The sequence below is a fragment of the Trichophyton verrucosum genome (assembly GCF_000151505.1).
Source record: "Trichophyton verrucosum HKI 0517 chromosome Unknown contig00011_1.f1.exp, whole genome shotgun sequence".
Lineage (NCBI taxonomy): Eukaryota > Fungi > Ascomycota > Eurotiomycetes > Onygenales > Arthrodermataceae > Trichophyton > Trichophyton verrucosum.
In genome coordinates this window covers 1-11,181 of record NW_003315627.1, presented here as the reverse complement: position 1 = coordinate 11,181, position 11,181 = coordinate 1, and the positions used below count along the sequence as shown (strand labels likewise).

The window sequence follows — 11,181 nt, the reverse complement described above, 5'->3', positions numbered from 1 at the left end:
GAAAAATGAAAGGAAGAGCAGAAAATACGAAGCGACTTCCAGCAGTGCCCTTTAACATCGACGAGATCCGATGGCGATTCGCCCCCCCGTTATCAAGGATCCGGTCACCGAAACAACTAACTAGGCTTCTCACAGCTGTCTCTCTTTACTCAGAACTGGCTGGGAGGTAACTAATCAATAGTTAATGCTTCATGCAACAATCTGCTTTAGGCAGGCCAGTGCCGCTTGTGCAACAATCGCTTCCTCCTCCTTTGCTCCCAGCTGTTCTTTGCCTGCGAAGAGCTCTCATTCATTATTGATGGACTATATTCATCCCCTGCCCAGGGCCACTCTCTTTCGTTTCTTCTTTTGGGGCTGAGGCCGACTATACCCAGTATCTGCTCTGTTTCTTGTTACCCGAAACTTACCCAGAGAGTATGCTTAGGGACAAAAAGTGTCTGATTTGCTTGACTTGCAGAACTCCCCCAATGCTCTTTGCATCTGAACATCAAAATCACTGGCTGATCTCTCTCTCTCTCTCAGTCTAAACCTGGAGTACACTCCACCGTATCCGGCTCTATTGCTTTTTACCTTGCTGGTGCCTGGTGATGCATGACAAGGCTCGACCAAACAATATGCACACTTGTCCCTGGAACTCTTCGGCTATTTTTACTCCTGTCCCACTCTGAGGATATCCCCCACTAGATATTCTGGCGCCTAGATATCCTATCACCAAGCTCTTGAATTATCTCGATTACACAGCGTCCCTGACATGGGCTTTGGACCTTGTTCTTGGGTCTCCATGTTGAACACTGAATTGGCAGATTGCACAGTGGTGTAATTTCCGCTTACCTCCGTGTGTACATGGGTAATGCTGAACGTTATACCAATACCTCAACGAAAGAATAAGCTTGGACAGGCTGATGCTGTAGAAATGAGAATGCCAAATACTCGATGCTACCCTAGGACGGAGCGGTGTGGAGGTAATGGCCCATCAAAGGCCGTTATGTTACACGATGATTAACAGGAACCTCTCTAGTGGCTTGTAAGCCTGCTGGAGTCCTCGTCATTTGACACTCAATCCAATTATTCGGTTCGTACTCGGCATTATCAACACGGTCTTTCCGAGCACTGGACACCTTTCTTCCAACCTGATTTGCTCTTTGAAATATGCATGCGACCACATCTTTTTTTTTTTTTTTTCCCGAATGCCCTGTGAGCCAGGCACATAACCAGCTATGGCTTGCTCCAGGAGGATGAATCGCAGGAAATGGAAATCTAGCATCCAATGTTGCAGGTTCATATGCAATGATAACATAGTCATGCAAACCATAACCAATGAATGGCGCAAGTAAGCAGATTTACATAACCCTTTGAGGCGAATGATTGCCCGTTGAAAGCACTGTTTATATGCTACATGCCAATGTCTGCTATGACACATCTTGAATCCTTATTTCATGTGATAGTTACCCATTACTCAACACAAACCACCGGGTTCTGCACATGTTATCTCTAGATTGAGGAAACCCGGGAAGTGCACGTCGTGTGCAAGTTGTGCTCAATTAGGCCCATATTGGTGTCACCCGAGCATACATTCAATGCTATTTTGCCTGCATCAGCAATTACTCAGGAGCTAACAAAAGCCAAGTGACGTAGGGTCAAGGCTCAAGTTACGGTAATTGAAACCCGCTATGCCTGAATCAACCTAACTTATACAGTTGTTCTCCTTGCCTTTAGCCGATTGCCACCCCCTAGAGAAGCGTTACCGTTGTACGGCAATTGAGAGCTTATCCTGTAGTGTGGTTCTCAGTTGCCGCACCTGCACAAAGCTATGTGTGGTAGGTTACCCCGACCAAGTGCTCGAGGGCCCATCGGAATCAATAGCCGCACCATCTGTTAGCCTGCGGTTTTCTACTTAAATATCGATCTGGCCGGGTGTTGGAGAGAGTCTGTAGACGGTGATATCTACTCCTGCTACCTCTATTCCCTCCTCGGCAATTTTTTTACAAGAAGCCTCGTTTATATCTTGGATATCAGATATCCTACATAAATACGACTAGAAAAACCAAAAGCATACCTTGTCTTTACTTTGGCTGTCTGAATTCGCAGATACGCCCAGCCTCGAGACACTGCTGTATTCTGATGCCTGCCATCGTGATTCCCAGGCGAGTTACGAATTTTGATACAATGACACAACCAAATAATGACGACTGGCGCACAACCATTTATTTGGACCCACAGCACATATTCTGCAATAATGGTAGAACCTTTCTTACCTGCAGATCTTGCGCAGGCAATCCACCCCGGTAAGGGCGTTTCAACCAACCTCTTTAATCATCAATATCAACTTCACTTGCAGCAACCGCATTTTCTATGATTTGACTCAGGGGCTAATGAGCTTGCTTAGAGAACACAACTGCGAGGACTGCAGAGGTAACGGCTTTAATACGTACATATGTGGCCACTGTCAGAATGCATCTATATCCGATTGAGCGAGAATAGGACTGTTCACTACCGGCCCGTTGGTTACAGGACCCCCAAACCTCAAGGCCTCACGATCTTCCTCCCCTGAAAGCTCCGTCAGCTCGCTCGATCGCCTCCCTAAGTCGAGGAACCTAGATCCACATCAGCATGGCCACCCGAGATGAGCCAGAGGTAGAAGAGGAATCAAAAGATAATGGCTAGCTACTGGTCACAATAGCCTGCGTGGATAACTAGCCTATGCCGTGCAGGTTTTGGCGGTTGATTGGCTCTTTTCCTGCTTTTCTGGTTTCTACAGGATGAGAAAATGGCTAGTAGTTACAGCAAGAGACCGGTTTCAAACAGCCGGTCACTTTTCTCTGCTCATGGCTGACAATAATTCCCATTCCATCTTCTATTGACTATCGGGCTTTGGTGTTGGCTGCTCATGCCTCTTGTTGTTTCTCGAGGTCCGACCTCTAAGCGCAATCAGCCCTCGTGGCGTAATGGTTAACGTTTCAGACTTCTAAGCCACGTGATCCCCCAGGGATGGCGTCCTCTGATATCTGACTATCCCGGTTCGAGTCCGGGCGGGGGTGCTTTTTTTTTATTTTTTAAATGATTATTTCTTGTCTCGTTACCTAGAAGAAACCTTTGCTCTACAACAACTACCTTGCCTTGCGATAAAAGGAAAAGGAGTACGGAGTAATCGACGTGGATAGAACTATATTTACTATTATCGTTAAGGCTGTGTGAACTTATTGATTTCCACTTCATCACTCAAGTCATCATCAACTCTCGTGTCCGAGTTTCCCCAGAGCTTCTGTCAAAAAGTCATCCGCATTCAACAATTCGGTACTGCCATACACTACTCTTCTGCCCGAACCAAGGGCAGAAGAATGGGCCGTGCCGCCTGCACCAGCGTTCGTTCCGCTTCCTCCGACCGAGATTCCCGCACCGGCCTGTCCGCCGCCGGTCCGATGTACCCAGTCCTGCAAATTACCATACTCGTCCATGCTGCCGCCGCCGACAGTGAAAACGATACCTTCATTGAACGCCTGGCGTCTTTGGCCGAATGTGGCATTTGTTCCGCTTGTTGCAGATCCACCAGACTGGGCGTTGCGAGTGGATGCAATTGAAGGAGGCATGGCGCCACGAGCATTGGCGCTCCGTGGGTCAAAGTATAGGTAGTTCTCTGTGAGTGCAATGGTTGAGCTGGAGGCCGCTGATGGGTCCATGATCGATTCAGTAATCTTCGTAATGGTAAGATCTTTGTTGGCTGGAAGGAAGTTCTTGACACCTGAAATAAGTGAGTCAAAGTTCGCGCCTAAGGCGCCAGCTGTAATGCGGTCCGTCAGCCGGTTGGAGAGAGAGGAAAAGCCACGGAAAAAATCGGAGGAGGGCTGCTGAGGTGCGGTTGATGTCGATGTTGACATCATCGTCATTCTAGTGATCTCCCGTACGCGTTTCACGTACGCTATGGGGCTGATATCAGTGCAACCAGCCTGCTTCAACGCTTCTTCAAAACGGTTGAGTTCAGCACGAGACAGATCTGACTCTGTGCTCAAGAACCAGATGATAAATAACCTTAATTTATCGACTGGGTTCTTTCCTCTCTCGGGATCTGATATTATCTCCAGCATCTGCGTTTTGTTTTGCTTGTTGATGTTTTCTTCAAGCTGAAAGAAGTTATCGAGTTGGCGGTCTTTGATCCCTTTGAGCAAGGCCGTGGCGATATTCATATGCATATCAAGAAGTGCTTTCCGCTCGCGTAGTTCGGGTAGAAGTGTAATGGCAGTCTTCAGGTGCTGGGCAGACGCACCCGCATCAATATTGAGGTCCTCAATGGACGATGCCCCCGTCTTCTTCGTGATCTCGTTTGCATCGTCTTTATATCGGGTCAATTCTGCATCAATATCTTCCGCAACCTGTGGAAAAGGCACCCCTGCATTTCGATTCCAGAAGAAGTCATTCACATTCAGATCATAAGATTTAGTCGTCATGCCTTTACTTAGATCGGACTCGTCGATAGGCGACTGTACTGTTATGCGGTTCAGATGCATCTTCAAAACATCGTGAATGAGCGATTGGTACGTCCACGAGTGAGAAAGCATTGGGACAAGGTCAACATTTCGATCAACTATTATCAGAACAGGCCGGCTAGAGGGTAATCCAATACCCTGTCGTTGAGAGCCACCAGAAAATAAGTTGTCTTTCGAATTTAATATATGATCTCGAAGCTTGCGATCAAGTTTTGCAGCTATAAGCTCGGCGGCACCACCCTTTGGACATCTGATAATGGGTATCGATCCTGGATAGTAGAACATTAGTAACAGTTTTTGATCTTGAGATAGACATGAACTCACCCATTGTGACACTGACACTGAACAGACCGCTGACGATTCTGTCCACAACAACATCCAGCTCTTCATCCTTGGTTGTAGCGCTGTTGATTTTCCAGTATGTATCCTTCCCCATGCCTAAGCTGAATAGCTCCGGTTCTGCAACGGTAAAATTTAAATACTGATCATAAATCTGGGCGACCTTGTCTGCTGTTCCAGTAGCGGCAATTTCTGCAGCAAAGTCTTCGAGAATAGGTCGGGGAACGGAGGAGAGGAAGTTCACGTATGCGGGGGAGTAGAGGCCTTTAGATAGATCGGAGGTGATCATTTTGATGTTTTCAATAGTTGGCTCAACCAAGTATATAACCGGCACATCTGGAATAGGGTAGCGCCGTGAGTTTAGATTACTATTTAGTGGTCAGCTACGGCCACCAAACGGAATATGGGGGGTAATAAGCACGAACAGATGGATTGTAACTCCCCAGCTTCGAAGGTCATTAACACGAAGAACACTGCTAATGACATCGCGTCCAAGATTATCAAAGACAAGTATCTTCCACACTGGGTCGCCATCCTCATTCAGTAGGGGGGCAGCCCGAGGTATGAGACCGTTTTTGCCTGCAGCAGACTCCCCCTGAAGCTCGTTTTGAGGAGGAATTTCATGGTTCAGATTTAAAATATGCTCAATTGAAGCTGATGGAGTATGTCAGAGTCATATCTTAGATGGTAAAACAGAGGGCGAACGTACCGATCTGCCGCTGCCGGAGGGAGAGAGGGCTAGATGCCATCGTAGCATCTAGTTTGTTTGGTGAAGCAAAACTTTCCTCTCCTTGACTAGATAGCTTCGTCACTGCCTTTGTTCATGCAAATTTAGTCAAGCCAGTACACTATACGTATCAACCAGCTCTGCGCCGTCGCTGCGCCCGTAATATATAAATCGCGAATGGTTGCAGTGTTGCAGTGATGCTATCGCGGCTCTACTGGCAATGAAGCTCACACACATGGCTGACGTAAGAGACGCACACGTGATATTGGATAAACAGCGGCCCGAAGAGCATCAGGTGATCGGGTGAGCACATAAGCAACGAAACGCCTAAGAGAAGGTCAAAACCCTGAACGTCGCCAGTTTTCTCAACCTCAACTCCAACCTCCTTTGTGCATCGCCAACCACCTCTAACTCATCCAGAGGTCGGTTCGTTCAGCGTTGCCTTCCTTGGTGGCCTCTTCTTGTACATTTCTTGTCCTTGTTCCTCGTGTCATCGCATACCGCGCCACCGTAAAGAGGAGCGCTATGCCACCAGCCTCACAGTAATATCATACGACCTCCTCGCACCCGTCCGCCACGCGCCAGCACCTACGACCAGGTTTATTCTACTGCTGAAAAATAGTTGTCTGTGAAGGATACTCCGTACTACTCAACTGGCGCTAAAAACAAAGTTAACAGAGCAGGTTATTGGTTTGGAGAGACGGGGTTACTGAGAGAAGGCAACTGTTTTACTGCTGCATTTACGACCAGCAACCTAAGATCTTGTACTCTTTCTTCTTCTGTTTCCTTGTCATTTTCATTCTCTCGTTTTGCCTCTGACTATTTTGGAGTTGGGTATATTAAAATTGCGCAAAAAGGGGGGGATTCTCTTTTGTTTTTGAGGGCCAACAGCCCAGGATCACTATAAAGACGACACACCCCGAGCATCACCACACGGCAACAAGAAAGCTCCCGGGGGAAAGGAAAGGGCTCATGCCCAGCGGCTCAGCCTTGTTTCTCTACGCTCAGCCTGGCTAATGGTTCCAGAGCATCGCGCACACACAACCACTTCCCCAGCCTTTTATACACAAACGCTGCGTTAAGAAAAGAGCCGCTCCCCCTTCAGTACAGGCAAAAGCGGCGGCAGAAAGCTTACGTGATCCTGGCACGACGCCACTTATGCTAGCCAAATCGGGCAAGCTCTAGCTTTGTCAGCATTAAAGCAGCCACAACTTTATACCGCCCAACCATAGCACGTGACCTGTACCTGCCGGCAACCTTTTCTTACTTTTATTTACTTTTCGCCGCCCATAGTTCGGCCTCTATATATCGAGCTGCGGCCTTTGACATCTAAACGACGATGGACTCGACCACGGATCCCAATCCGCCGCCGCCGTCGGATCCGGGTGTAGGCCATTTCCATGGCGAGTTTTGGGGTGGGATGAGCACTCTATACGGGACTGGCCCGACAAACGACCAGCCGTTCGGCATAGGGTGGGATCATCCTGTGTTCCGCCCAAGCCCACATTCACCTTCTCCTCAGACAAACCAGAACATCTATTCGCTCCCCCAGCAGTCGCAATCTCAACAGCAGCACCAGCAGCCGCCGCCGCAACAACACCAACAACAACACCAACAGCAACAACCTCAAGCACAGCAGCAGCCGCAACAGGTGCAGTCATGGCAGCAAACATCAATACAACACCAACCTGTAGCTCTTGACTCGCAGCAACAGTTCTCTATGCCTAGCCCATATCGGGTGTCGCCGTACCATACACAACAAACTCCTACTTTCGATGCCGCGCAGGCAGCCTCCTCATATCACCCTTACACATACGACCCGCAGACCTTCTATGCAACCCAATCGCAAGTCCAGCAACAGAGTGCGTATGATCAACACCCTGCCAGCGTACCGGCACAGCGAGTGGCTCAAGCCTCTCCAATTGCGACGAACACCCTTGATCGACAACAGCAGTCCTCCTATTTAGTACCAAGCACTCTACAGCTGGGACTCCAGGTATACTTCTCGATTTCCCCCTATCTTTACTAGCAATATCTAACCAATCGGTAACTTTTACAGCATGGGGGACCAGCAAGTTTCCCGGGCGACTTCACCACTCGACATTCTCATTCACCATATCACAATACCATTGATCCTCACTTCCTTTCGACACCCGACCAACAACCGCAATCCCAACAACAACAACCGCAGCAGCTTTATGCTATCAATCCTGCAGAGCTAGAACGGCCGACAAGCCTCAAGTCAGTTCCCCTGTCCTGGATTATAAAGCTAGACTTATTCTAACCTTGAATCTAGAACGAGTGAATTACAAATAGCAAATGGGCTTCAAACTGTGGTTCCTCAGACTTCGACAGGACCCGTTGGCCTTGCTCCCGTTGTCTATTCCAATGGTAAAATGATTCATTATCTTTTATTTCATGTTCGCTTCATATTAACCCCCTTTTCTAGGTCTCCAAACCATTCTTCCGAAAGCCCCCACTGCCGCCAAACCTCGGAAAAAGAAAGGAGTAGAGCAAAAAACACAAACACTCTTAAACAAATTCATCACTAAACCAGCCGTGCAGCAACCACTTAATCAAACTCAGAGCGAATCGTCAAGCGATTACAGCAGTGACGAATCAGACGACGACCTCGAGGTAGAAGAACCACCAGCTGAGCCTTCCCCCATCCCCGCGGTACGACCAGATGATGTTGAAGGTAGGACTGGGTATGACACTATTAAAGTGGTTTGGGCTCCACGCAATCGACACGCAAAAGCGGCCGATGTAAGGAATGCCATGATCCAGTTCTCGGACCTTGTTAAGGGGGTGCGAGATACCTGGAAAGCTCGTAGCGAGGCCCTCAAAGCTGCGGAAAATCAGAACCTTGAAGGAAAAATCCCGTCTCTCAAAAAGGAGGTGGTTCTTCAGAGGCGACTGCTAGACTTGATCATTAACAATACCCTGGAGTTTGGTCACCCATCATATGTTAGAAGGTACGTCTTGGACTTTCTCTTTCATCTAGCTTCCCCTATATCCTCCTGTAGAAGCTTGAGTCGACGGATAGCATCTTATGTAGCCATGTTAAGAGGCACCTGGGAGATTCCTGCACCATATATGCCTTGTTTCATCAAGAGCTAGAAGCAATGGTTACCTTCTCAAATAAATGGGAGGGAATCTCATTTGCTGCATACGGCAATTGCCTACGTGGCAATTTGCCCAAACTGCCCTAGCCTTTTGAAATAGACAAGGCCTCCAGAGCCCGTGTGCGTCTCCCGGGGACCACATCTGCTGCTGATAATGCTATCATATGATAAACTCCTCCTCTTTACCCCTTTCCTGCTGAAGCCTGCTGCTATGCTGGCTTCTTACAACATGGGGAAATTTTAATCAATACTTAATATAGCATGCTCTTGAATACTTATTTATAATATATAGATTCGGCGAACATCCTAGTATTGTTGCGGCATTCTACTCCTTCTTACTGGACCGTCACACAGCGGCAGATAGTGACGGGCCCCTAACGGTCAACATATTAAAGGTATATATGATCCACGTTGAAAAAACCTAAACAGTTCAATCAAGCTAACGATGATAATAGTTAATGGGCAAATTTACGACAATGGACCTTGCAATGCTAGAAAAGACTAAAAATGACAAGATACTTTCTCGGTTCATTAAAAAAGGAGGGAGCACAATCAAGGAGTTAGCTCAATCCATTATGGAGAATGCTACTGCTGCTACTAAGAAGAAAGCTGAAGCTGCCAAATCTTCGGCCAAAGACAGTAGTGCCCCAGGGTCAACGACGTCTCAAGCTACAAAGCAGCGAGAAGCTACAAATAGCTCATCTCAGCCTATTGTCGGTATCAAGCGGGCCAGGGAAGACGACAGTAGCACAACATTGACGAAGCGGGTGGTATCCCCATCATTTGTAAAGGGCACCACCCGAGTCGTGTCTGGAGGCGCCTCGGCCGCAGCAAAGAAAATGACCGCCCCTGCAAAGGACGGCAGATCAACCCCTAATGGCACTTCCCAGGCATCTACAAAACCCAAAGCCAATATAGTCATACCTAAGCCCACGCCGAGTCTTTTCAGCAGCTTGATGTCAGCGTCAAAGAAACCTGGAACATCAAACGCTGCTCGTGCAGCAGCGGCTGCCGCAGCAAAGGATAAGCCGACGTATGTTACCCCTTATACTTAACCTCAATCATAACCATCATACCTAACAAGCTTACTAACCTATAGTAGTGTCGTTACTGAGGTTAAGACGACTCCTCAGCCAGCTCCGCCGCCGGTAGCAAAGCCTGCCTTTTCTTTCTCTGAGACTATGGCCAATTTGAATAAGCCTCGAGAACGTAGTCCATCAAAACAGGAAGAAGACAGTCCACCCGAGACAGATGAGGAACGCAAGAAGCGGCTTCGGAAAGAGGCACGGAGGAAATTGCGAGTCACCTGGAAGCCAGACAGCAGTCTCACAGAAGTGCGTTTATTCACTCATGACCCTGAGGAAGAGATTGGCTACGATGACAGTATGATGCGTGATGTCGGCGATGTCGCTGGGGAGGGTAGGACTCTTAAACTTCACCATGGCTTGGATGACCTTGATGATGAGGACGAGGGCTGGAACGAAGAGAGCTTAGCACCATACACGGCCCTCTCAGCCATCGACTTTAGTGACCTTCTAGAAGAAGACCGGGAGAGGAACTTCATCAAGACCGGCGGTTCAAAGACTGCAGATAGCCCCGAGAAGACGGCGCAAGATCAGCGAGAAGCCACTACTCTCAGCGTTTTCTATACTTCTCCCTCGGATATTCCAAACACCCCCAAAGAGCCTCCGCCACCGGACAATGACGATGAACCATATAGCCCTCTCGTACCGTTTGGAGAACCAGATCACTTTGTCAAGGCCCGGTCACAGCGATACTTTGATTCCCGCTCGCCACCCGTCCAGGCAGCACCTCAGGCTACTCCTGGAGCTCAACCAAACAACGCAGCTCCTCTTGAGATATCGTCCCTATTAAAGATTCTTCAGCAAAATCAGCAGCCTCAACCAGTACAACAACAACAACAGCCGGCTATGCCTCCCAATGTTCCTGATTTACAACAAACGCTCGCCCAATTTACAGCCAATGCACAATCGCCTCAATTGCAACAGACTTCCCAGTCAGGGCAGGCCCCTAGTGCTCAAGGTCTGGATTTCCAAAAACTGCTGGCAGTTATGAACGCCCAGAAAAAAATGCAACAGGCTACCGCTTTCCCCCAAATTACTACCCCTCCAACCCCCAATCTAGCTGCTATTCTCTCTCAGCTTTCGAATCCAGCTAGCCAATTACAACAGCAGCAGCAGCAGCAAAATCAGGGCCAAAATACAGATTCACAGGCATTCAATCAGACCTTTTATGAGGATGGGGATAACAAGCGCAGCTATGAAGGTGATGATTCATATGACCATAACAAACGTGCAAAGATCAAGAAACATGTAAGTACCATCCTATTCTCCCATGCAGGGCGGATGTAAACTAATTACTACACAGCCCAAAGCTGGCCTGGTCCCTTGTCGGTACTGGAAGGAGGGAAAGTGTATAAAGGGTGACGAATGCACCTTTAGACATGATCCTCTCGACTGATACAATACTCTGTCCTCTTTTTTTTTTT

General features: G+C 48.1%; 3 protein-coding genes across 3 annotated transcripts; 2 read left to right on the top strand and 1 right to left on the bottom strand.

The window, feature by feature from the left end:
* Positions 1–3,230: 3,230 nt before the first annotated feature.
* Positions 3,231–5,569, bottom strand: TRV_00161 (uncharacterized protein; the record flags this gene model as incomplete). The annotated part of the gene is made up of 4 exons (XM_003025619.1): positions 3,231–4,750; positions 4,806–5,188; positions 5,246–5,474; positions 5,530–5,569. 4 exons carry the CDS (start codon positions 5,567–5,569, stop codon positions 3,231–3,233), a joined length of 2,172 nt encoding a protein of 723 aa, XP_003025665.1.
* Positions 5,570–6,886: 1,317 nt separating this feature from the next.
* On the top strand, positions 6,887–8,759 carry TRV_00160 (uncharacterized protein; the record flags this gene model as incomplete). Its single annotated transcript, XM_003025618.1, has 5 exons — positions 6,887–7,543; positions 7,607–7,788; positions 7,844–7,938; positions 7,997–8,522; positions 8,606–8,759. 5 exons carry the CDS (start codon positions 6,887–6,889, stop codon positions 8,757–8,759), a joined length of 1,614 nt encoding a protein of 537 aa, XP_003025664.1.
* Positions 8,760–9,148: 389 nt separating this feature from the next.
* TRV_00159 (uncharacterized protein) lies at positions 9,149–11,005 on the top strand (the record flags this gene model as incomplete). The annotated part of the gene is made up of 2 exons (XM_003025617.1): positions 9,149–9,705; positions 9,772–11,005. Coding segments are annotated over 2 exons (1,791 nt in total), but the record flags the coding sequence as incomplete, so codon positions are not given.
* Positions 11,006–11,181: the final 176 nt, after the last annotated feature.